The sequence below is a fragment of the Rousettus aegyptiacus genome, unplaced genomic scaffold (genome assembly GCF_014176215.1).
Source record: "Rousettus aegyptiacus isolate mRouAeg1 unplaced genomic scaffold, mRouAeg1.p scaffold_m13_p_2, whole genome shotgun sequence".
NCBI classification, from domain to species: Eukaryota; Metazoa; Chordata; class Mammalia; order Chiroptera; family Pteropodidae; genus Rousettus; species Rousettus aegyptiacus.
Window position 1 is genome coordinate 23477681 of NW_023416295.1, and position 27046 is coordinate 23504726.

Below are 27046 nucleotides of genomic sequence, written 5' to 3' on the forward strand. Positions count from 1 at the left end.
AAAAAGGAAAAGCTGGCATTCAGCCTCAAGGAGAAAAACCCACCTACCTCCCACAGAAATGCCCTGTAGCTCAGAAGGCAAAGTGTAAAATTCGAAAACATCAATTTGTTCAAAGCCTACATTTCAACTTTGTTCTCACAGGCAAAGGGGAAAAAAAACCCAGATGTTTGTATAAAAATATCATCATTTTATTACATTCCACACAATACATTTTCAAATAGTTTCCAATGTTCACAAGTTATTTTGACACACAGGCAACTGAGCAATGCAAGAGTTGTCACAGTTATAGGGAGAGGGGATAAGAATAGGAAGTTAAATGTTTAAATTTTTCTTGTTTTGTTGTTCTTTGGTAATTTTTGATTATTTAGGTGTTTGCTTGCCTGCTAGTTCCATTTTCAAGACAGAGTCTTTCTAAAGATGGGGTATTAACCTCGGAAATGTTACTGGTTTTCCTATCCTATTCTGGCTTTAATCCCAAAAGTGTGGGATAAGACAAGAGACAATTTTGTTTTTAGCCTCCTGTTTTGTCAGTGGCAATGCTGTGATCTTTTTTTTTTCTTTTTCTTTTCCTTTTCTGTCTTTATCAGCTATTAGGGGATAGCAATTACTAGCATAATACCAAGGAAAGGATTTTTCACCCTAGCGATAGGGATTCCCTCCTGCGTCTATTGACGTGAAACCTCTACTAAGGCAAAAACTTTACCATCTGGAGCTAGACCTTCAATTCATTCATTCATTCGTTTATATTTTATTAGTTGCTATCACCTCTTTGTCTTCTGAGAAGCAACTCTAAACACATGCATGCATGCATTCACCTGTCCAGTCTATTTTTCTTAGAAGAGAATGACCCTTCCCTCCTATTAAATAAAGAATTTTTCTTTTTAAAGCTGCAAGGCATGATTTTATAGCAGAGCTGCCCTTTCAGCATAGTACCTAGATAATACTATGAAAGTTGCTGGGGCTGAGAGGAGAGATCAAGAGATGAAGGAGAGAGAGAGAGAGAGAGAGAGAGAGAGAGAGAGAGAGAGAGAGAGAGAGAGAGAGAGAGAGAGAGAGAGAGAAAGTGTGACATCCCCAGCTGAAGTGCATCATGGGATTCACGAAGATTTGAGCAGTCTCATGTTCTCAACTACGGCAAGTACATAAAGATGATGCCACATGCGGCATCAGATAAAGATACAGCAAATTCACAAAGTTGTTGTCATCTTCTTTTGAAGAAGGGAAATCCTCAAGGGTATATGGTAACTCAGACAGTTGCTATACTGGCTGGATTTTCCAGGTGTAATTTCCTGACACCACTCCTCCATGGGGCACCTACAAGGATGTCAGTCATATCGAGGGACTACCTGGCCCCAAATGCACAACTGTATGTGGACACCTGAGATAAAAAGCCCTTTGTGACTGGCACGAAAATCATCATGTGGTATCGTGGGCTCCCGCCCTCCTCCCTCTCCCTGCTTCTTTTCCCATCTTCAGCTGGGGTAGGGCATTTCTTGAAATCTCAAGGTAGCTCATACACTAGCCTTTCATCTTTTCTTTTCTTGGCAGGGCTGCCGTGGTTGAGACAGAGTAGTTCTTTGAAATAGAATAAGAGTGGGAGAGCACCATTCTTTCAGGAGGATGAAACAAACCAGATGTGAAAGTATGTGTGCTGGAGAGACCAACTGAATGCTAAAAGTCTCTCCCAAGCAGCCAAAAAAAAAAAAAAAAAAAAAAAAAAAAAAATCAATCATTAGTATTTTGTTCTCCGAAGGTACCTGGAGGCTTTCAGCCTAGGCAACCATCTTTGGAGAGAATCTTATACTTCCCCAGTGGATTTCTAGAAGGAAGGTGTGAAATAAACACCCTCAAGGCTGAGCCCCAGCACACTGAGAATCTCATGAAAACATGCATTTTCTATCAATGACATTGACTTCATTATTGAATCTATCCTTTGTACAATATCTTTAGGCCATTTATCTCCGACATCCCTTTCCTTGTGTTGCTTAGACAGGACAAATGGGCGGTAACGGGTTTATCTTCATTATACCTTCTCCTGACGATGCAGCAACATCTGGAAATGCCATGTCAGCCTATGAGGGTGTATTTGCCAGATGCTATGAATGCTTTAAGGGGTAGCGCATTGGTACATTTTAAAAAAAGATTACTCTTTATTCTCTCATAATATTCAAATAAGTCAGGTGGACAGCCTTACAATTTAGTGGCTAAAGATTCAGGCACACATTAACACCATGAAAGAAAAGCAAATGATCCCTTTTCCCCAATATTTTACAAATGCTATTACGACGACCGATATACCAAAGAATACGGGTAGCCTTCTTACTCAGCTCCATCCCAAACTGGGCACAATGATTCCCCTCGGGTGGGGAGACTTTTAAAAGACGTTTTAGTCCTTCCATCTCCTCTACCTCCTCCTGCTCTCAACTTACACAAGCTACGGCTCTTCCTACATCAGTCTTAGTTTCGTTATTCTCTATGACTTATTCCAAGATTGGACTTAACTGACAAAAGCTAAACATTCATTATGAGCTTCTCTTTTATAAGGCAACATGAGACAGATTTGCTTCAGGGTTGGAAGTAGAGAAGGTTCCAGTTGCACCCAATGGCTGTTATCTTGTTACTTTAAAGACATCAGGAGACCTGGCAAGGGGTCATGTCTGAGTGCTTTGGGGGAACCTTTCTCTTGGGTCAGGTGGGTGAGGAATGAGGATAGGGATGGAAAGGGCCACATTTCATTTCATGTGGCCTCTGGTTTTTTAGGTACCTGGAGATGACAATGGTAGCCAACAGAAACCCAGCCAGAGCTAGATAAGGCAACAAAAAGCTTCAATCTCTTCTCCAAGTAAACAAAACTAGTACAGTATATTATTTTCTTGTAAAATGTACCCCCGGAGAAGTAACACAAGAGTTAAAGGGGCCTTCTCTGAACACACTCACACACTCCCCGCCCCCCACAATGAACCAGGCTCCCTCTCTCACACCCACACACACAGCTATTCACACGCACAAATGTATACTATGTACAAACACACAGGTCCAGGTTTCCCCTCAAGTCTCCTGGCAGACTGCCCACCGAGAGGAGGTACGGGATAAGGCAAGGGGAAGAATCAGGGAACCAGTCTCTGGAAGAAAACCAGCTGAGCCTTGAGTTGTGAAGTACTTAGGGGTGTATCTCTTCTCATAGTCCAAGATGCAGCATTAGAGTTGGGGTTGGTTGGTTTGGAATCAACAAAAGAGAGGGGAAAAAAAAAAAAAAGAACACAAGGAGAATGGTCGGGATGGATAAGAGCGCACAGGGTTTGTGCCCCCAAGAGAGACATGTCTGAGAGTTCACACAGAGACTAGGCGAGGAGAAAAAAGTGCAAAATCGAGGCAACGTGTTTGCAGTCTTTCTCGTTTGTTTTGGGTGCTGTCCTTGCTTCGGCCCTCAGCAGTGCGAGCTGCGGTCTTGCTCTAGCTTAATGGTTAGGGTGGGCTCCACCGCCAGAGGGGCCCCGTTGGTGTAGTGGGAAGTTTTGTAGGTGATGGAGTGATCTGTCTTCTTGGCCGCATAGCGGAACCGGTGGTAGTGGAGCACCAGGGCCAGCGCGACGGAGACCAGCACCAGCACGGCGCCCCCGGCGGCCATAACGTAATACCAGTAGGCTGGGATGGGCTGCACGGGCACCGTGTCCACTGTGGGCTCGGTCCCTGGTAGGAGGGTGCCCCCTGGTGGAGAGACACAGAAGAGTGTTGCTAGGCTGAGCATGCAGGGTAATCAAAAAATTAATTTAAAAAAAGGGGTGGGGGACACATACATGCTTTGGAGTGGATAGGGAAGGGGACAGGGGAATTAGATGCTACTCAGTATTTAGTTTGTGCCAAGAACTTTTAAATGATTGATATTATTTCCTGCTCACAACATTATGAGGTAGGTACTGTCAGACCCATTTTATAGATGAGGAAATAGAGGCTCAAAGAGGTTAAAAGAACGGTGGTTACACAGCAAGTAAGTAGTAAGTGTGGGATTCAGCCGAGTTGTATGATTAAAGCTCTTTTCTTCTGCTAAACCACAATTATCCTGTAACACATAGCAGTGTTATAATTCTCACACACGCACGCACACACACGGGAGTATCCACAAGTAAATGATGTTGAAATGACTTCTGATTCCCTGAATGGGTGGAAATACAGTATTTGGTCTGGCTGGCCAGAATTCTCAAACAATGTATTAATTAGGCTGGCTAAACTTGAAGGTAAATTCCACTCTGGCTTGCCAAGGCTTCCATGCCCATCGAAATCAGCCTGGTCTTGTCTAAGCAGGTCAATTCACTGTCAAGCAATGACTAAAGAATCTCCGGTTTTTTTTTTTTCTTTAATTGGATGGAGGATTTTAAAATCTGATTGGGAGGATGTTACGACAAAAAATGTGGGCACAAAATCATAGTGGGCGTGTGGGAGTGAGAGCGAGTAAAAGCGAAGGGAGGGAGATCACTCTTACCAGCAAGACAGGAGGGAAGAGAAGCTAGCAGAGGATTTAGAAGGCAACCACATTCACTGGCTGGCCTCTGGTTGCCATGGAAATGATATAGTCAATTTAAGCCCAGGGTAACTCTGGGGAAAGACTGGCTGGAGTCCCACTTGATGCAAAACAGTGCTACAACTTGATTCTCCCAAAGATTTACATCAGATGAGAGTCTGGCCCCAAATGGGACTAGGAGCTTTTGAGCTTGCCAACACCAGCCATGATCTTTCCTTCTGAAAAATGATACATGCTTAACCTATGAAAAATTCCTCCCTAGCTGCTTACATCAAGTGCCGGTGGCCACAAGGAAGTACCTTCTCTACCCATGAGCTACCCCAGTGGGGAGCCATGGCCACACTGCTGCCTTCCTAAGGCACTGCTGGTCCTACTCTGTGGGTGTGTCTCTGCTCAAGCTGTAGACCGGGCTTGTTTACATTTTCAGGCCTCCCCCATGAGACCTGGAGCTCCTCAAGCAAAAGAATTCACTCTCATCTTGGTTTCCACCTTAGGGCATGCACAAAGAAGGTGCTCCATAAATGCTTGTGATCAAAGACTGAACCGAGGCAAAGACTTCTAGTTCTGAGCCAGTGTTTGCCCACTCCTTCAGCCTGATCACCAGAACGCCTCTCTTTGATTTGGGTAATAGCTGAGGAGTGGGTCAGACCTTCTGGAGTCTTCCCAGAAGTGGTAGAAAAACGAGAGCATTTTTCTTGAAAAATCTCTTAGAGTCTGCCCACCCTCCCAGATCTTAATCACTACTTCCTCTAGTTTTAAGGATCTGTTATGCTAAGGTGCACGGTTCCTTGATGTTCCTCTGGCCACCAGAAGTGCCACAGTATAAGAGGAGCTTTAATGATGACATGTCACACAGTATACACCCTGGCAGCCACATGCACAACCCCTGGGACGGAAAGGATCTCAGAATCCCAGGACCCCCGCCATGCCCCTGTCTACATTGTCATCTTCCTCACCAGCTACTCTACTTTCTTTATTCCCAAACCATCTCTATCTTTTAATAATTTGATTACTGTTGAAAGTGCTCCTCTCTCTCCTCCCCACGGCCCCAATCTCTCTCCATATTAAAAGCAGTAAGTAGAAACAGAGAAAGGAAAAGCAAGGTGCTGAAAACCGCTTGCTGAAATGACCAGAGTTGTAGTGAACTAGTGTTAACTCATTATTCAGGTCACCGAGACTATCTGCTGCCTGGCAACCATCCTGCTGTTGGATTTTCACGTGGGCTCAGAAGAATGCACGAGAAGCAGCAAAGTGTGCAGGGATGACCCAAAGTTGCTCAGTGCCACCCACCCTCCCCAAAGGCTGTCCTCAGACTTGCCTCTGATTTTGATTTGACTCCACAGTGAGGGCTGCCCACTAACGAAGCTGCAGCTCACTCATGAGAGGAAAGGAAGGTGATAAATTCGCAGAGATTAACTCCCCATCTGAAGCACCTGACCAGACCCCCAAGGCAGGAATACAAATTTTTGTCAAGTAGAAAACGGTTAAAACTGTCCACATTCCCTCGATCACATTCTAGTCTCAATTCAAAAGTTTGCTGTCTCTCAGCCAAAATGCTGGTTTTCAACATTAAATACACCATCCAGGATTCAAAGTGGTGGGGTTGAGGGAGGATGTAGCCTTGATGCTACTCCTCATGTTTCTTATGATAGAGTCAAAGTTGGGGCACAGTAGGGTGGGTCTAGGGGACCGGCTGGAAGAAGGCGAAATCACAGGATGTGGATTACCTATTTGGAACCAGAAATAAACCCCTGGCCTGAGAGTTCTGCTCCACTTCGGGAGACAAACTCCTCTTAAGGGTTAAGGCCCTCTTCCCCTTTCCTAGCAATGATCAACACGTAGAAAATTTTAGTGGCAAAAGCCATTGGGAGACATTATATTGGCTCCTTCAACGTTTTCCTTGGACATCTGTTTGGAGAAATGAGAAAACATACTGCATGAGTTGGTGCTTTTAAAGTTAAGGAAGTTAAAAAAAAAGAGAGGATATACCTAAGAACCCTTCCCTTATCTCCCATAGGCAACTATTGGCGACTGTAGTTGGGGGCCAGTTTCTCAGATGGTTCTCCAGCTAAAGAGACTCAACTCCCACAGGCAGGTGGATCGCTGGCTTGGAATCTGGCTCTGTGGCAGCTTTCATGGGCCACATGCTAATGGGGCTGTGGTTTGCCAGAAAAGAAAGGTAATACATCAGTAGGGGTCAAATCCCTTTTCAAAGCACCTTCCCAGACAATAGCAGCAATCCATCGAATATTGAATGGATGGATGGATGGATGGAGGCATGTTTTAGGGAGCAACATTCATATTCTCTGGCAAAAATTCCCTTTGATTACTCCAACTTCTACCACCTACATATCTCCCCTCCCCACCGCCCACTCCAATTGGAAAATCAACTCCCGAATTATTTTTCATTACTTTCTCCCCACCCCCGGCTCTATTCTCCACAGAGTTTTCTCCTTGTGCGAGATGATGAGAAACAGATATTTAAAGAGCCAATAACAAGTGTATTTGCAAGGATGAACAGGCTTTCATCTGTAAAGGTTCTGAGCCCTCCGGAGAAGGAGCAATGTGAATGCAAATAATTTGAATTTTGAGAAACAAACTCGAAGGAAGATAATAAGGAGAAAAATTACACAGTAGGTAGTTTTCCTTCCATTCTCACTGTACAAATAGGGCTATTGGATTAGTACACGATTGGGAACTGTGGCCAGAAAAACGGCGGCGATGAGTGGGCATTGCCTGTGTGGTGAGCGTTGGGCTACGGGCCTCACGTGAGTTATCTTGTTTATATCCCATGACTCTGAGATGGGAGACCTGAAAACTTGAGAGGGTAGGTGATTTTCTTCCGGTTTGACCTGGAGGGAAATTGAGGAGGAGGGCAGAACAGCACCCAGAGGCCTCCGGAGGAGTTCTACCACTGCTAAGTGGCGGGGTCAGGGCGGAAGCACAAGCCCAGGGCTTGGACCACAACGGCCTGACGGTCAAATGTGGCCCGCAGCCTATTTTGTACATTTTAGAACACGGCCTCCCTCCTTTGTTCACATGCTGCTTATGGCTGCCTTTGTGCTTGCCACACAGAGTCTCATAAAGCCCAACCTGTGTGCTACCTGGCCTTTCGCGGAAAAGTGTGTGACCCTTTCTTGAGTAGGAAGTAGCCCTCTTCCCTTTCCACTGCCCATTTCCGTTGGAACCTGGCTGAGGCCTGTCTCATTCAAGTCCGGTTCTCACTGGATCACGGAAAAGAGAAAGCATCTGCTACAGCTAAGTTTGCCCCATGTCCTCTGGACCTGGAGGGAGTCACCCAGGTTTCCTAAGAAACGTTTGAAAGTCAACAATGGTGAGTCGTCTCTCCAAGAAGAGAAAGGGAAAAAAAAAGGCTCATTACAAATAAGAACGGTCTTAGGCTTGGCCTGTCTATGGAGTCCATTTTGTACAGGTTGAAAATAAAGTGTTGGTGAAGGGGCATTTCAGATAAAAAGGTTTATTTAATTGGTGAGATTAAACAATCCCCCCCCCCCCCGCCCCAAGAAAAGGTTGGCTCCTCTAGAACAGTTTACAGAAGATAGTAGAAGAATGTGGTCTGTTTGGAAAAAGAATGTAGAATGTACAATATATCCCTGAGAAATGATTCTGATTTGCCTACGAGCAGTGGATGGAGGGTCGCTGGAAGGTTTTCACTAGTGTAGCCGAAACTCTGCTAATCCCTCCATCTACCTAAAATGCCTTTTTCTTTTTTCTTTTTCTAACATAAAACATGGACCTATGTAAAAAGAACCTTCTGTGTTAGCGTTCTAACTTTATTCAAATATTTCGAATCCAGGGGATTCTATGCTTGGTGGGTGAATAGAAACAAAACTACAAAATCTGTACAAAGATATAAAGTATTAAAAATATTTTCTTTTTTTTTAAAAAAATCTGAAATTTTACTGCACTGGACTGCACTTGCTTGACTAAAAGTTTTACTTATTACGTTGACTAAAGAAATAAATAAGACGCCTCTAAATTCAGATCGGTGGTTTGCTGGCTGAAGTCTCGGACCCTTCTCATCTTTTTAGTGGCACTTACGTTACTTTCCTTAAACTGAGGCTTGTCTTTTCTGTTCTTGGAGGGAAGAAAGGCCGGTGAGAAAAATGCTCTTCTTTCCTTAGACAAACTGACATTGGCAGACGAATGGTAAACTGCAGGGAGGGGATGTCCCAGGCTTCTGTGACAGGAGAGTCAGTGTGCACAAGCGAACCTCACACAGGATGCCTCAGTGTCCCCCTTAGGCAAGCAACGGCAGCCAAGCAGTTACCCGGTTTACATACATCTGATTTCCAGGCTTCCTTGCTCAGCAACACCAAGTCTTCATCTGGCAGCTGGAGACGTCAGGGGGGCGGGGTGGCAAGGAGAAGGAGTCATACAGCGCAGCTGCCTATCTGGAACCCTGGCAGAGTTTTGGGATACGTCTCTGCCTTTCATCAGAGAATTACGTGCATAAATGCCGCTTAACCCTCACTGCTTCTCAGGAGTGCTTCTAGTGAAGAGAGCCGGAGGAGAAAAAAAGCCAAGGAGAGTGGGAGTTTGAGGCCAATCCCAGGTCCTTTGCCTGGGATGGGGGCCATTACGCTGGTGGATAAAGGCTCTGGGAGGCAGCCAATAGTGAGGGTGGGTATGAGAACGGAGAGATGGGGGTGGGAAGTGACAGAGGAGGGCCAGTTGGCACCAAGTAAACGGAACTCAAAACCTGATGCACAGAGAGCCAAACCCTTGCCAGATCTGTCGCGACCCCAAAATGGGTTTAGGACTGCTCTCCTCTGAGCCCACTAGAAACGCCTCCGATGTTCACTTTCTCCTCGTTTCACCTCGATGGAAACTGTGGAGGACCGCAGAGATCGAACGCACGAGGTGGGCCCCACGCCCCTCAGAACTGGTCTGAGACATAAAATGCACATTCCCGGTCCTTAATAGGAGATACTGATGTTCCTTTTAGCATCCATCTATGGTAGACACAGCAGTTCTGAATTCCTCTAACAACCACCTTCCACAAGTGTACGCATGCCTGGGATGCCCATGGGCCTCCAAAGGGAAGGGTCCCAAACCCAGTCTCTCTGTCCTGTTTGGATCAACGTCCACTAACATGAACGAGAACTCTCGAGTCCACTGTGAGGTGCTAAACTTCCCCACCCTACCCCAGCAACAACTACAGAACTCTGATGATGAACTTTATACATTTTTACTTGCTTATTATTCTTTTTTCTTTTATTGAAAAAAGAAAGTATTGGTTAAGAGGAAATAATCCATCACCTTAATTACACCACTTTTCATTTTATTTTCTTTTCCTCTTACACAGTTTTTCACTTGTTAAAGCTCAAATTCTAGAAAAAGATGCATGACCCTATGATGTTTATAGCCAGTGCTTAAAAAAAGAAAGAAAGAAAGAAAGAAAATGCACACCCAGGCTACATTGTTTAAAATGTGACTCATAACAACAAGAAAAAAGTCTTTTTAAAGATCACATGACAACACAGCTTATTCATTCTCTCTTTTCCTGGTCCCTTCTCGACACAGTTTTTTTTTTTTTTTTTTCTCTATGGCTTGTTTCTCTTCATTAATGACTCACACCTTCGTATACAATCAAAGTCTATACGCTAAGTAGAAAACACAAGGTGATTTGAATAAAAAGAACAGGTTTCATGACAAGAAACGAGCAAGAGGCGGAAAATAAAAGACACTTCAAAATATAAAAGATCAAGAATACCTAATAAGCCCAGATCCAGAGGCCACTTTGATTGCATTTCCCTAAAGATTTACCTCGTACACAGTGTTCTCTTCTAAAGGATGAGAATGCTTCTGTTTCAGGGTTAATTTATAATGAGAAAAAAAACCCTCAAATTCGAAAAACATACTAACAATGTAAATGCCTACTATTAAGTGTTGTACCATCAACTTTCCATATCCTGCCTGTCCAAACCTGATTTCTCTTTGTTTCCCTTTCTGAGTGAAAAGGCTGATTTAATCCCAAGGCACCCACGCCCCCACCGAGAGGACTGCCTCTGCCCTGGCCAGCAGAGGAACCGTATGTCAGTCACTGGGTTAGACAGAGCAAATGGTCCTCATTTCTCTCCCAAATGGAAAGCTTTGCTTGAAACAAAACACAGAGCTGCATGCTGAGGTCAAACGGGCTTCAGCCCAAATGAAGACCGTGTGGCCCTGTGTTCATCTGGCTACCAAGTCAGAGTTGCATGCAAAATTTGCCAGTGTGATTAAAACTGTCCATTCTCAGTTCCAGCCCTACTCTTGACTCCGTGTTCCTTGGCCAAGTCTCTGCTCCCCAAGACTTGGTTTCCAAAGATGCTTGTTATCTCCCAAAGCATCAGCTGTGGGCCAATCCGCGCCACTTACGCTTTGCCTTTGCTTAAGCCCCAAACCAGCCACCGGGAACGCACTGGAAATTCTTACCTTTAAGTCACTAAGCCATGTGTTTATTTTGGCTAACTGAGCACCGCGGCTCCGGTGATATTTTATTTATATATTTTTTTATGAGAGAACATGACTGGACTGTGAAGCCTCATGGTAAACACAGCCTCAAGGAGAGCACGTGTGCCCTGCTTTGTTTATTCTCTTACAGAAGCAGAGCACTCAGCCACCATAGCTGTCAGTCATGGACCCAGGCATGCGTGCTCACACAGAACAGTGTCTGCGGCAGCGGCAGCAAGTCTTTAACCAGCCTCTCCAGGGGCCTTTGAGTCTCAACAACCAATAAGAGTCCAGTGAAAACAACGCAAGCAGGTTCCACTTCCCCAATATCAACATTACCTTGGGTCCTGAAGGATAGAACTTGAATTCAACTGTAATCCAAGTCGGTCAGCTTTCTTTCCAATACTTTAGGTTCACATTAACATAAATCTCACACTCAGAAAGCACCAAGATAGGCACATGGATGCTCTTTAATACTTCGAAATGTGCCATGGGGAGTAGGGATGGGGTGCAGGGAGGCAGCGAAAGGTGAGAAGGAAAGAAAAGCTATTCTACTGGGGTCTGCCATTCTCTATTCTGCTGGGATCTTCCTCACCTATTGTCTTAGAGCTGCGGGTGATGAGTGGCAAATTAGGCGAGACAATTCGGAGTCAGAGATCGCATCTAGGTGACAAGGCAGGAATTCATCTCTTTCTAGCCAGGAACTGGACAGATTAATGAGAGTGAAGATAACAAGTCTAGACTTCAGATATAAAACTGACTTTCCCTTATCTCTGAAATGCTGTCACCTACAAGGTTAAGGCCAGTACAAACAGAGCCCAGCAACCCTCACATTTGTGTGCATAAACTAGGTTATGAAAACCCCGTTGTTAGGTGAGGGTGAGTGTCTCGGAGTGTGCTCTTACACCCAGGCCAACTGAGGTGAAGCATTTCGAGTGGCTTCTAAACACTTGGCGTTGGAACCTGGGTGGAAACTTCAGCAGCAGCTAACTGGATTGCAAAGAGGGCAAAATGTGAAACGCGCTGCATTACAACAGCAAGGCATGACCATCCCCCAAGCTTGGAAGGCTTTTTGTCCCCCTGGATGAGGCAAGCATCTCAAATTCTTCTCTCTTTGCTCTGTTCTTTCTTTACTTTATTAGGGAGAAAATGTCCTTTTCTGTTTGTCAGTCCTCTATTTAAAGTGCTCTAACTGCAGTCGCCAAATGTGCTTCTTTATTCCCTTTATTAGACACCAGCTCCTGAATCTGCAACTTTTCCACTTTAGGATTATCACTTTGTGTCTTTTCTCTAACTTTCTTCTCTTACAAAGCTGCCTGCCACTGTATCTCACTGAGGGTTAATTGAGACTGCTGCCTTGGTACCCTGGAACTGGAAAGAAACCATCTTCAGGCTAAAATAAATCATTGCCACCTCATTTCACTTTTAATTTACTCCTGATTTTTTTTGTGTTCAGTCTCCCCACAGCCTCTCCTTTCTCACCACTCATGCATTTTCAGCCTCATTGCTCCCCATTGGACAATGCAAGGCTGAAAGGTTTATCTGTAACCTATTTGTCTCTATTATAGGTTTCTAAACTTTAATTAAACGAGAGACAGTGAGGATCTCAATCCCCCTTTCCTGGCACCTAAAGGTGTTGTTGGTGCCATCTAGCGGTGGAAAGGAATGGTGTCTATTTTTTCTTGTAAGATTTGCTAAATTGGGAGGTTTATTCCCTCCACCGAATTCACATCATGTGGGGGGAAGGAAAAGGCATGCAAAAAAAAAAAAAAAATTTTTTTTTTTTTTACCTTTAAAATTCTCACCTGCAAAAGCTGAGATGGGTTCTGGAAAAAAAAAAAAGCATTTCAGTTAGATAAGGGGAAGAAGGAATTGGGTGAACATAGGGTATGATGAAGATGACTGACTGCCTTTGAGTTGCTTTTACGATACCCCATAGAAAGTGTCCCATGTCCTCAACATGCTCTAGAGTATGTGTCACACATCATCATCATGGGGCCTGGCGGGTGGGTAGAGATTCTCAAAGTTGCTTTGGAACAAAAAGTCCTTTATAGAGTAATGGGTCCCTGAAGCATTGTAATCAGTCACTTACCACTGATTACTTTCTCAGAGCCTGGATTACTTTTAGATGCCCGGTGCTTGAGAGTTGCCTGAAGGGACTAGGGCGGTCCCAGGTGCTTCTGACATCATCAGGCATGCATACACCCGGGACCCATGTGCCAAAAAAAGCACTCGGTGAGTTATTACAGTCACTCTGCTGACTGAAAGCAGGTCCCATGCCTTCTCAGGATTCCATCTAGCTTTTGGGAATGTCCCTGGCTCTGATGGGAGATGGTCCGGGCACCCTGGGGGTGAGCTGGGTAACATGTGTGCATCTCAGGTGGGCTGGCACTTCTTTCCAAAGGGACAGTTATGGTGTCCTTTCTATACTGGTTGCCTGGCATGCCATATTTATTCTTACGATAACTCTGGGATTTGGGGCATGAGAGGTAATTAGCTTCAAAGCAAAATCTAAGACGCTACTTCATAAGCCATAGTTTGTCCTGCAATTTGTTCATGTTAAAGAACTACTTGGGTAATTATGTTATCACTCTGATGTAACATATGTACTATTTTTGCTCACCAGTGAAGGCTTCCATTAAATCCATCAAACCTTTCTAGCATGTAATTCTGACTGGCAGTTGTTCTTGTCCTCTAGTATTTTTCTTTGCTAAAAGCTGGAGTCTGATGATGCGGTCTTGGCACCCTGAATCTCTATATACTTAGTGCAAGTCTAATTCCGAATGGGAACGGGGCTATAAGACTTCTCCTCGTCTCACACACCTCCCATCCCGAATGCAGCCTAAGACACAGCTACATTCACACCTCACCTGAGATGGTCGCTGCCTTACCCACTGGGTAACCGTTGTGTTTGACAATGGTGTGCTGCCTTCTCTTCAATATCCCAGCCCTTGGGGTCTCATTTGGAAAAGCCACAAAGAAACAGATAGTCACGTACCCATACAGTTCTCCAACGGGACGTCAGTGCTTATCCGAATGTCATCGATGGCAATCTCTCCCGAACGTCCTTTCCCTATAACTCCCTCGAACACAATCTAGAAGCCAGAAGAACAAGAACCATGGTTAACTGAGCTTCCTGGTCCAGACACTGGAAGGATTTCCAATTTTCTGTTAACTGCAGCTTAAAATGAGTGTGTGTGGGGGGTATGTGTGTGGGGGTGTGCATGTGTGTGTTACTGTTCTTGGTACACATCTGTTGGCCACATGGCTATGGTGCTTGAAATCCTAATTTAAAAAGAGTTGGTTCAAATCAAATGCATATTTGAAGGGATTAAAAATATATATATTACAAGGTGATGGATATCGTTGTCCAGTAACCTGAATGTGTTGATTAAAAGGACCACAACCAGAGTGTGTTTAACGGAGGATTAAAATTTCCCTAGTCATTTTATAGGTTCTTTTCTCATAAATCTTTCAAATACCCAATCCAGGTATTTAAAAACTCAGAGGACATGAGAAGGTGGGGGTAAGGTGAGAAATATATTGTTGAGGTTTAGATTGCCTTTGGGGTAACATTGTCTTATGGATCCATTATTACAGCTAAGAGGGAAATAATTTGTTCCTTCACCAACAGTTTACTGAGCACCTACTATGTGCCAGGCACAAGGACAGTTACCAAACCTAATAGACAAGACCCTCTGCCTGGGGAATCTCACTATCTAGGCGTGAGACAAAAATGCTAACAGGTACTTACAACACAATGCATTAAGGTTTGTAAGTAAGGAATCAGGTGGGGGTGGGGAGAAACTCAGGACACTTTATAATAGCGGTCCTCAACCTTTCTGGCACCAGGGACCGGTGCTCTGATGAGAACCTAACACCTGATGATCTGAGGTGGAGCTGAGGCGATGCTGCTAGTGTTGGGGAGCAGCTGCAAATACAGATGAAACTTCGCTCACTTGCCCACTGCTCACCTCCTGCTCTGTGGCCCGGTTCCTAAGAGGCCACACGGCCCAGTACCAGTCCACGGCCCAGGGGTTGGGGACCCCTGCCTTACAACCTCGAGTGACTGCAGGATGCACGCTGACGTCCCTCTGCTCTGTGGTCTTCAATCATTCCTCATTCTCACCCTCCCCAGGTTCTCTCTGCAAACTAGCACATGTCCTCTGGCAAGCAAAGCGAGCAGTTGGCTGCCTCACCAGCCATCTGTTGCTGCTTCTCGTCTGGGGAGGAGCAGGTTAATGCTTTGGCTGGTTCTCAGTCACCTCTTCCACAGGGTGTCTACTCCTACCCAAGTTTCAGCCACAGCTGCACAAACCCATCTGTGCCTCAGTCTCTTGTTCTGTGGGGCAGAGATGGTAGAACTCAACTCCTGGAGCTGCTGGGAGAGAAACCACTCATTTAGAGAGGGGTCTCCCTGGTCTGCTGGCCACTGAGTGCTAACAGCAGTCTTCCCCTTCCTGTGTTCACACTTGCTGGGATGAGTCCGGGAGGTCTGTCTCTTTGCCCCCCTTGGAGTCTGAGAGACTCTACAGGCCTCCTCCCTGTGTGGAGGGTTTGTTTGTGTTTACTTCCCTGGCTTCTGTGTCCTTTTTGTCAGCCTACCTGATAGCAATCTAAAATAAAATGGAGAGAAGAAACATTTGCTGGAGAAGATTTCAGCAATATAAAAGGCAATAGGAGGAACAAAGAACCAAGTCTGGGTGTAGAGATAGGCACATTCTGAATAACAAATAAGAGTGTCATTTAGTTGCCATGGCAACGTGAGAAACACAATGAAAACAGGAGCGCTTAACCACGTTCCCTAATGATGAATGGGCACGGCCCTTTGAAATATTGAAACACAGATCACAATAACTCCCTCCGATCTCCGAACCCGTCTCCTGTCACGCCCCGGTCACCACCCCACCTGATACTCCATGTCGTAGCTGGGCAAGATGATACGCCCGTGTTTCCACTCGCCGCCCTGGTCCTCGCGGATGACCCAGAGGAGTTTGCTCTCCTGGCTGGCTTCGCGCACCACCTGCAGCGCCACCCCGCGGCCGCCCGTGGCCTGGTACTGGAACTCCATGCACACCGGGCTTCGCGGCAAGTGGACGGGTGGGCTGATGAGCCGCGCGTACTGGCCCTCTCTCCGGCCGTCACTCTGCAGCCGCAAGAAATTCTTGTCATCTGGTGGAAACAAACCCAAACAGAGGTTCCTGGTAAATGCTTGGGAAAGACATCGGTGTGCAGCTGTTGCCCCTTCAGCGTAAAGCTGGGGCCATAGTTTGGGCGTCTAGTTTATTCAGGTTCTCGTTCTCCAGGTTGCACATCCCTTTCTTAAGGCTGCTCCAGAGCCTTGATTCCAACGCTGCGGCCTCCTGAAGCCCTTTGGGTCTCTCCCTCAAGTCGGTTCCTCCTGTCCATGTCTCTGCGTCCCTTGCTTTGAGCCTCTTTTACATATGGCACTTGGTGCAGTCGGCCTCATGTCTCGGCTGGCGGTGTCTGTGCTTTCTTTTCTCCCCAGATTCTAAGAGGCCAGACCCACATCTTAGTCATCACCAGTTTACCCAAAGGGCCAATGCAGTCTAACGAACTGAATTACAAGGTGGCTGCTCGATTAGAGGATGATTCTCGCCAGTTGGTTTATGCTTTGATCTTTTGTCATCTCGGCTGGGCACTGTCCAAATGAAAGACATTTAAAACCTCCTCTCTCCACCAGTGTTACTGATGGTACCTGGGTGACTGTAAATCAGAAGCCTAGTGTCAACTTCAAGCAGAATAGGGGGTGGTGGCAGAGTAGGGGTGATTCAGAGGGCCCTACTCCCTTCCCTGCCCAGCCTGGGGAGACCTGAACTTGACCTTTCTCAGACAGCCAGGCAAACACAGCGAAAACAGGCTCTGTCATCATCATTAGCAAGGGCGATGTGTTCAGTAGACAATATACACAAGCTGGGAAATTAAGGCTTCCCTTATTCAAATGTTTGGGGAGTGGGCCTTTTGGCTGATCAGTTTTCAAATATATCAGATACTATGCAGAAGACTGAATTCCTGTTTGTGTTTGCAGACATGGGTGTGGGGAGCTGCACCCGCAAATCCAACTTGTGCAGGAGTGTTCTGGCCACTTGTACAGAGAACAACAAGGTGGCATTTGAGGAGAAAATCTCACTGTCTCTGTTCAGCCCTGAAACATCCTATGCTGAACACTTGTTTGAGATGGCAGGGGCACTCCTCTACCACATACCCAGCACATCAGCTACCTCCAGGTCATGCTAAGCTGAGACGTGTGCACAGAGCTTTCTTACTCAGGAGGATCTGGGAACACCCTGGGCTCATCAGGGGAGAACTCCAGGGCCCTGAAGCAACTGGTGTGCTGTTGTTACCCCTGTTGACATGTTTCCAGTGAGAGTTGAGTGTGTGACAGTCCTCCCATCAATTGCCTAGAAACAGCTCCTTCTGCTCCCTCCTTCCGGCCACCTCTCTCCTCTTCCCTGGCTCCCCAAATCCCTCTGGGTAGCTTCTCTGGGATTCTTGCTCTAGAAGCTGAAGTCAAATTAGACCAGCTTAGGATGCATAGTTGGGATTCCAGTTTGTATCTCTCTAACCATCCAGAGCCATGTCTGTCTAATCCCCACAACGTGAGACCTCTTCAAGGCCAAAGTCAGCACAGATAACTAGGCAGCTGTCCATAGCCGAGAATTTTAATGATGGTGAACTGCTGAGGGAGGAGACCCTGGTGCCACAAGCAGACACGCAATGATCTCCTAAACCTGTGCTTCTCCTATCAGCTCTCATTACTACTGCTATTAATGATAATAATTATAAGTCATATTTGCATAACACTTTACGGGTTACAAAGCACATTCATTTGCATTATTGTATTTAATTCTTGCTATATGCTTGTGAGCTAGGTCTTATTAATTTTACTTTGCACAGGAAGAAGAATATGAGGCTGAGAAAGGTTCTGGTGACTTGTCCAAGGTAGAAAGGCTGGTAAGTAGAGCCAGACTTGCCGTTAGGCTGTTCACTTCAGCTGTGCCCCAGGCACCTTGCCCCAAGCCTGGGCAATCAATCACACTCTATTCAAGGCAAACTGGCTTCCCCACTGGGCCCTGCTCCTTTTTTCTCCTCTTACCTGTAATTTCTGTCCCCGCTCCCTGACCAATCCACCTATTCCAGCCTCTTCTGCTAGTTCTCCATTGTGGCACAATTCAACATTAAATTCTCTCTCCTCTCAACAACTGGAGCTCTTATCGACTGTACTACTGCTTTTAAGGCTATTTTCATGCACACCAGCAGGTTGTACTTGAACTGTTTCCTGTGTGACTTTCTAATTGCCCTAAATAGATGACAAGGTCTTGGTTTGCACATATAAGACTTAATACTGTTTCTTCTCCTGGCCCTTAGATAGTGACATATATATACCACTACTCGAGAAAAACTTGTTTCCACAAATGACTGAATGACAAACACATGGATAAAGAATGAAATGAGGCTATATATTAGAAATAAAAACAGGGGCGAATCAGCTAGTCTCTGGTAATTCCTCGTATTCATGAAATCTCTTCACAACTCCCTCCCATCCTCCTCAGCCAACAGCCCTTTGCAAAGGTGAGGTGAACTAGTAATGACAGGGAGCCGTGTACAAGCACCCACCTACTGAGCCGCCAGTGAGCATCTCCCAAATGCTCCCATGCTCCAGTAATTTCCAAAACCCTCACTGTTTCCACCTCATATATAAAGGAAACCAGATTTCAGACTTATTATTCAGCCTTCTTCCTTCACAATTTCACAAATAAGACCCACTTGCTGCCTGAAAATTGCTTGGCAGAAATACTGTCGCTTGTGTGAATTTACATTCTTAAGCAGCAGGGGAATCACAGCATAATGGTTAGAATTTAGTAAGTAAAATGTGTGCGGAGATGTAAAGAGCTGGGCTGGCTCGATGTTATCTGGGTCTTTTCTATTTACCCATCTTGTCGCTGAAACTTGTGGCACAATTAGACCAAAGGTTTCACAGACTGCCTCTCCCAGGGCCCCGAGCTTGTCTCCTCTCCTCTCGTCTCCTTCCCTCTTCTCTCTCCTCTCTCTCTTACAATAAGATAATCACTATGCATGATTTAAAGGACCCCTGGAAGACCAGGGAGTTAATGCTGGTGGCGTGCTAAGCACGAGCAGCTGAAGGATCATAATTCAGTGCTGACATCCGAGCTAATCCACTAGTTTGCAGAATCTCAAGACAAGCAGGCCTCTGAATTTCACTTAGTTAAATCATTTGTGCCCCACTTGTCTGTTAAGTGCTATGAGCTCGAGGGAAGAAAGATGATATGTAAATTTAAGGAATTAGCAGTAGACATCAGTCAGAGGGACGCTGAGCTGCAAAATGTCCCTGCCTGTCACTGAGAGAGACCTGATTAGAACCAGGACATCATGAAGGAATGGCTCAGATCAAGAAAAGCCCAGGGAGGGAGAGAGGAAAAGCAGGGGCGAGGGAATTGAAGGTTAACAGAGAACCTACTATGTGCCAGGTATTGCAGTGGAGGATTTGTCTGCCTTATCTTATATAATCCACCCTGTATTAATAAGTATTAGTTTCTCAATTTTTACCATAAATAAAAAAGAAACTGAGGCTTAGAGAATTGAAGTGATGTGTCCGAGACCCCAGCTAGAGCGATGGACGTGGGATATGAGTCCCGATCAGACCGAGTAAAATTGTATGGCCTCTTATCTGGTCTGGAGTTCTGGCCTAATACTCATTAATTTTTTTAAAGCCTCAGCCTTCGCATCTGTAAAATGGGTGTAATAACATCATTACTATACAGGGCCATGAGGAAGAGGAAATGCAATGAGCCATGCAAAGTGCTCTGCATAGTAACAGGGACACAGTAGAAACGCAGTTAAAGCTGTGGTCTTTATTACTATTACTATTGCAATCCTCATTGCCTCCTGTGCTTGCCTTTTTGTTTTTTCAGAAAATAAAAAGAGAAGAGCAGCATAATTTGGGAAGGCCAACCCAAGAGGCCAGCCCTGTCACCCAGAGGAACAATGCTGAAAACATCCCCAGAAGAACATGTCCATGCTTTGCTTTAAATTTCTCAGAGAAGAAGTTTTCATAGGCCATGTTGGCAGTGTGTTTTCTAAGTCACAACACTGGCAGGGACTTCTTAAATTCAGTTTTAAGTCCTGCTGTCATTTAGACACACATCCCTGCTGTCATTTAGGCACACATCCTTCTTGTGGTCCTGATGAAGCCCAATCCACTTCTGCCCTCTGACTTAGAAATCCTGCCACTCATGAAGAATGAAGACTCTTCGTCTTCATTACCTCAGGAAACACAACCCTTGCTCCTTTAAATGTCCACTTCCCAAGCCTTTAGTTACAGTGGTAGGTCTCCACTGACTCTCCTTCAAGCTAAGTGCTTCTGCTGTTCTAAGCCAGGGCACTCCTTTATGTGCTATAAATGAATCACATGTGCTATAAGTGAAGTCTGTTCTCTGTACATCCCAATTCATGGCCTATTACTATCAAACACAGAGGGATTTTTAAGCACAGTAGCTGTTGATTACTTGATAGAGCAAAGGGTTGGAAAGGCATGGGTGGGCTCCTTTAATGATTTACTTGGACTTTAAAGAAAAGCCCTTCGGATTATTAAGAGGTTGCCCAAACGTGACAACTGACTAGCTAAGAACCAGCCCTGCCTGCTGTAGGCTTTTTATTCTTGTAGCTGATGGCAGTGATATCAGCAGTGGATAGCTTCCAACAAAAAGACAATGGGAAGGAAATATGTTCAGTTGCTGAAAGAGAAAGAAGAAATAATGTCCCAGAGATACCTGACAGACTTAGGAGGCATTTTGCAAGGGTCCCTGACTCAAAACATCTGTTGTTGCCCATGATACAGGGAAAATAATAACATGGGAATGAACAACAGGGGTTCAAAAGGGCAGAAAGGAAGTGCAGAGGACAGGGTCATTCAGGCATTTTAACCTGATGCTGTCTCTAAAAAGGGTCCCCTGATATTTCACCTGGCGATTTATGGCCACATCTGGCTTCGGCTGCATAAGTGCTTTGTGAACATGTGACAGCATTTGGCCCAAGAGCAATGGAACCAACTGTGTCCACACCTTACCAAACCCTGAAATAAATTACCAGTCTGATCCTACTGGCTATCACGAAGCCAAACGTACCATCTGTCCAATACGTGCATCTTCTGGCTAGTATCTTGCCCTCCTACTAGAGCAACCATCTGAAAGAATATTTAGTGCTGCAGGAGATGCAATCTCTTTGTATAGGTCATGCTTAAAACATGAGTCAGCCCCTCAGCTGGCCTCCAAGGCTAGTCTGTCTCTGCTAAGGTCCTTGAATTAACAGCCAGTTAAGGGAAACACTGACTCTGGATGAATTCAGTAGGATGTTCTCAAGGTTTACGATTGACCATCTTATAGACAATTTGAGGTTTCAGGCCTGCAATTTTGCAGGAGTCTACCTGGAGCTGTGTTTTGGTATGTCAGCTTTCATGAAGGTTAAGCAATTGAGGCAGTTGCGTTATCAAACTGCTCCTTTATTATTCATCCACTCAGTGCTGGGGAACTTAAGCAATCACAACTTTCAGAAAAAGAGGAATATTGGCTTTCCTCTCTACTGCTGTCTTTTCTACAAAGTCAGAGTAGTGTTTCTACTTTCCTGAAAGAAGGTCCTCTGTACTTTTCCAGTTAAAGCTACTGCTTGAATATTGGCTTGCTTTTAGCCAAGCTGTTTCTGGCCTTTAATTATCTATCATGGTCTAAGTCTGAGAAGTCTCAGTATTTGCAGTGGCTGCAGAGCCCCCGCCAAGCCACAGCAACCTCTTTCTGAAGGCACTTCAAATCCATGCCAATCCAGCATCTGGACTGATTGTTGCCATTGGTCCTATCTACAGAGGTCTTTCACTTCAGAGAGTTGCTTTATTACTCAGAGTCACCAGTAGCTCTCTGACAAAAATCAAACCTATCATAAGCGAGTTCACCCATCAATTATTCCCTTTGATTTCTCTGCAGTCATCCACCCACAGACCCACCCTGAATCTTCTCGTGTGTGTATCCCACAATGAATCATAGTTCTGGTCCTCATTCTAATGGAGTTTATTCAATGACCCAATCTACATCAAAATGGGCCCATGTCTACCACTTATATTTGATAGGATGGCCACCAATTGTATCATTCAAATATTTCAGAACATTGTGTTCTTGATTTACTCCCACTTGAGCTTGTCTTTGAACCCAGAGTAAAGGTGCCATCTCTGAATCTAAAAACATAAGTGCTAGGCAGCCTCTCTCCTTTCCAAGTAGGCCTTGCCTGTTTTCCTAATATCACTCCCGTGCTCTGAAGTTATTGACATGAAGTAATACTGTAATCATCCTTCATGAGGTCAACAAGAGAGCACACATTTGTGGAGGTCACACACACTTGAGGATTCTGAAGTGGATCTGGCAAAGTATCCTGTATCTCTAGTCTTCTTATCTCATTCTTGACAATATATAATAACAATAGCAATGAAAACATCTATCATTATTACTATTATTTGTATTACTTAGGATTTACTTCGGAGTCTCTTTTCGATTGAATAAAATAGTTCCTATACTATCCAATGCTATGTTACTATGGTTGTGTGCTGAAGTTAAATGACACAATGACCAAAATACTGGCCGTTGGACACTCCCACCAAGAGACTGTAGAGAAGGCAGTCTTGGCTTATACCGAACGGCATCAGCAAGGATCCCAGAGGTCACTCTCCTGTTACTGCCTAACGGTGCGAGAGCAGTGATAACCAAGATGACATTCTGGCATGAGGAGCATATTCTAGACCTACGCTGTCTGACACAGTGTGGCTACAGAGCCCTTGAAATGGGGCTAATGTGGTTAGTGTGACAGAGGAACTGAAGTTTTCGCTGTCTTTAATTTTAATTAATTCAAATTAATATAGCCACATGTGGCTAATAACTTACCATATTCAACAGTACAAGTCTAGACACAGGGCCATCTCAAGGACTTTTCGCCTCGTTTTTTAAAGACCTAAATCTGATTTTTCTCAAAACTCCCACTAGGGGAGATACTTTCTGTGTCATTGTAGCTACAGAGAAAAGGCAAAGTGGCTTCTCAGAGAACATGGGACCAGCTTCTCTGCAACTGCCAGGGGTCACTGAATTGGGAACAGGTTCCCTAGGGGAGGGTATGAACACACTTCAGGCTGCTAAGCCACAAGCTAAGAGCTAAAAAAAGAAATTCTGAGTGGCTTGAAAGACGATCTTGAAAAACAAAAACAGTGGAATGAAACCAGTGGGTGTCTTGTCAGCCTTAAGCAACCGTTACCGCTAGCCAAAAGAACAGAACTAATTGCTTACTTAAAAGGAAAAGAAAAAAAAAAAAAACCAAGAAAAAACAAAACATGAGAAAAGAACTAAATCAGAAAATATCTAAGGAATGTAAGTCGTTTCCACGGACACTTCTAACCAAATAGCCTGTGTATGTTATTTCAACATGGCTACTTCCTTTTCCCCTTCCTCCCTTCTCTTCCATACCTACTCCCTCTGCACTTGATGGAGACGCCTCCTTTCTTAAATGTAATTACTTTTGTTTACCAATCTAATAAAACATATGGCACACTTCTCTTACAGAGGAGAGTGGCCTCCTCTTTGTGAAATGATGACGTGTGTGTGACACAGAGGCTTTCAGGTTTAACTCAGAAGGTTCAGGGAGTCTGATCCCATTAGCATTTGCCCTGCCCCTAACCAAGCACAGCTGTTTCCTTTCTCCCAACTGTTCCCCTCAGGCCCCCCCCCCCCTTTTTTTTTTTTTAAGAAAAGACCATCCTAAACAGTGATGGCTTTCTATCTTCTCCGGCTTAAAGCCCAGTATAGAGTTTTGAAAGGAGAAGTAATATGGGAAATAGAGCAAATAATTTTTTAAATCATCAGAGGGCAGAAGGAAGAGCTCTGAAAAAATTATTATGATTTTGTTTTCTGGAGGCAGGTTACAAGTGCCACTTTCCCAAACTTCAGGGATTCCTCTGGAAGAGGAAAACAATTATTTTCCTTTTCAGTATCTTAGGCCAGAAACACCATTAAATCTAGCAGTTCCTTATGGCCTTAATTTTCTTTCTGACCTCATTTATCTAGGCAAAGGTTGGAATTCTGCCTGCTTTGTGAGCTTGCTCAGAAAAGCCCTCCCAAACCGCAGGGTGTAATGATGAAGACTAGAATTCCCAACCAGTACCCAGGGTCGGCAGAGGGGGTGTCTGAATGGGTGAGGGCGAGGGCTGGAAGAGAGGGAAGCAGAGGTGAATGGGCAAAAGGGACAGAGGTAAAGGCCAGGCTCAAATGGAGAGTAACTGAAGCACTCTCCGAAGTGTCACTTGCTAATTGGTGGCCTGGTAGCCTCGCACTCAGAAGAGTGCGAGGGAGGAGGCTGAATTATTAGAAATAACCTGAAGATGGATGTTGAGTGAGAGCCAGTAAGTCTCCCTATGCTGTATCATCTACATCCCTTTATTCGAAGTGCCTCTGCCAAGCTTCCCCCTCATACGGACACTCGTGCAGATAAACCACACTCTTAAACACAAACCTACAGACACGCAAACACACACACACAGATTCACATGCAAAACACATGCACACAAACACATGCATATACATACATATAAACACATACATCTACACATAAAAACACATAGCAAAACACACACACGTAAAAAAACCAAACGCCTAGAGAAAGAAGCATGTACACAAACACATACATACACCCATAATCCACAAATACACACATAAAAACACTATTCATGCACACATACACAGACCCTACACATTTTTATGTTCAGATAAAAAGTGGGGGTTGGGAAAACGACCAATTAATTGGGCCAAGTCTCAAAGGAGAGGAAATAAAATGAAAAATCCAGGCTGGGTTATAAAAATAAGTATTTTTTTCCAACGTGCAGGAGGCTCATTATATTAATTAAACATTATTGCAGTGAATGAGAGGAGGGGGGGTGATTAAGCCTGGGAGAGGGTAAGTGTTCTCTCCTGTTGCCTGAGGCTGTGGTGATCTTCAGATATTAATCTCTGTGAGCACTCAAATGCTGAAGAGATAAACACTTGAAATATGAAAATGTTTTTCTCCAGAGCAGACGCTGTGACCCTCTGGGAAAGCGAGTGTAGGCTGCGTCAGGAGGCTGTCCTGCAGTGTTCTCCTAGTGCCTGTCCTACCATCATTCCCTGGGGACAGGGGGCATGGCTAGTCCTGGGTGTGGGGGGCTACAGAGCAGCTCTGGGGAACCCTGCAGACAGAGAGGTCCCTTTCCCCTTTTATTCTCCAATTGAGCAACATTTAATCTATTCATTTCCAGAATTAACCCTTCTCCTCTTGAATGCTTTTTGGGGCTCTAAGGTCCAGGCCAGGGGTGTAGAAAAATTGAAAGCTAATGCATGGTGTGCTGGAGCCAATGTTTGTGAGAGCCGATTGTTATATTTTCTGGAATTTTGCAAGCCAGTTGTTGAACTCAAACGTTATTAAAAATTAAATTATATAAAGTTACAATTAAATTATATTAACAACTAAAGGTAATAAATTCTCCAAACTCGACACTTCCTAATTATTTTAATACATTTTCCAGTACCTATGCTCCCGAAGTTATTTATATCTATTACATCTATATGATGGAAAAAAACTAAGCAATGCCATGTCACTGTGCTTCTCAACTCCACCTCTAACGATGGTTGGCAGATGGAATTTGACCACAGAATTTGACCATAGTAGGAGTATTCACATCACTGAAAGTGGCGAACATTACAAAACAGTTATTTTTTTTCTTTTTAATCCTCGGAAAGCTCCTTGTTAAATCTTTACCAGAATACTGCTGTAAAAGCTTGTGATGATAGAGACAGCAAACTCTTGCTCTCACCTGTTTAGAAGGGATAAAAGTAACCCTCTCCATCAACAGTGCCAGAGAGGTTTCTCAAATCTGACTCTCTGAAAGTAAAAGGGTGGCTTAACTATTTCAAGAACTGGCGGCAATACTCTTCGAGAGCACAAGTATCAGGCAGCTCTGCTAGACCCCATGAGTGCAGCAGCATTTCAGACCCTCAGCTTAGTTTACAACAGAAGCAATAATATTCTAAGAGAAGGATCAGTCAGACTTGAGGTCAATGGTCTCCTAATGAGCCATTTTAAGACCAATACCCAGCTTGAAGTTGACAAGAGGCTCTGTGATGGTGGCAGCGAGTACTGGCTATGGGAACAAGGGGACATTGACTCATCCCATCTCCTAGGACCTCCCGATTGCTCTTTCTTTTTTCTTCTTCTTTTATCTTGGCCTCTCTTGCTCCCTCTCAGCTTCCAGGCCATACTGTAATCATAAGAATGGGTAGGAACCACCAACCCATTATTCTGTGGGGTGACGCTGTAAGCAAAAACTGTGGTGGTTTGTGGGCAAAGAGCAGAGGGTTGCTCTGTGGTGGGAAGTTATGAAGCCTGGCAGGGACTCTGGAGCTGAAAAATGTGGAGCGGGCTAGCCTTAACTCTTTCGGCTCTACATTCACAACAGGCTTACCTGGAAATGTCTGGTCGTTTGGGCTGGAGCTGCTGGTCCAGGTACTCCTGAGCCACTTGGCATGATCATACATCCAACCACAGGGCTCCTCAGGGAAATCAAAGTTGCAGTTGAATCCTGAAGGGAGCTGCAAATCTTTGTCTAAGAGGGGGAAAAAAATAACCCAAAGGAAGGGAAATGAAATAGATTCTGAGAACAACCACAGCGGTGCTATTTAAATGGCTGGCAAGGCCTGAGTGCAGAGCAGAGAAAGAAGTGGCTCCCTTTGCTTATTCATTTAACTCATCTTGGCGATCACTGGGTCTCGGGTCGGCCTTTGGTCTCATCCTTCACAGGCATGAAAGCCAAGTCTGCCAGTGGTTCCCATAGTAAGCAATTATAAATGAGGCCACCAAATGGCTTTGGGCTCTAATCAGCCTCTTCTGTCCACCTTGGGAAGCAGACAAATGTGAAAATTGCTGTTCCCTAAATGCCAGAGAAGAATGTCTCCCCAGTGCCCCAGTGGAAGGCTG

The 27046-nt window shown here is 44.8% G+C and overlaps 1 protein-coding gene across 4 annotated transcripts in view; it reads right to left on the minus strand.

Moving 5' to 3' along the window:
• Positions 1 to 27046, minus strand: part of NRP2 (neuropilin 2) — a 114086-nt gene that overhangs the window by 17571 nt on the left and 69469 nt on the right. The window contains exons 12-16 of one of the 4 annotated variants that reach the window (XM_016135090.2): positions 26535 to 26675; positions 15885 to 16147; positions 13974 to 14070; positions 12781 to 12801; positions 167 to 3708 (exon numbers count right to left, since the gene is read on the minus strand). In XM_016135090.2, coding sequence (XP_015990576.2) covers positions 3428 to 3708; positions 12781 to 12801; positions 13974 to 14070; positions 15885 to 16147; positions 26535 to 26675 — 803 coding nt within the window. In that variant the 3' untranslated portion in view covers positions 167 to 3427. Of the gene's footprint in view, positions 1 to 166; positions 3709 to 12765; positions 12802 to 13973; positions 14071 to 15884; positions 16148 to 26534; positions 26676 to 27046 lie in introns of those variants that run through there. The other 3 variants (XM_016135089.2, XM_016135087.2, XM_016135088.2) reach the window with 3 other exon arrangements.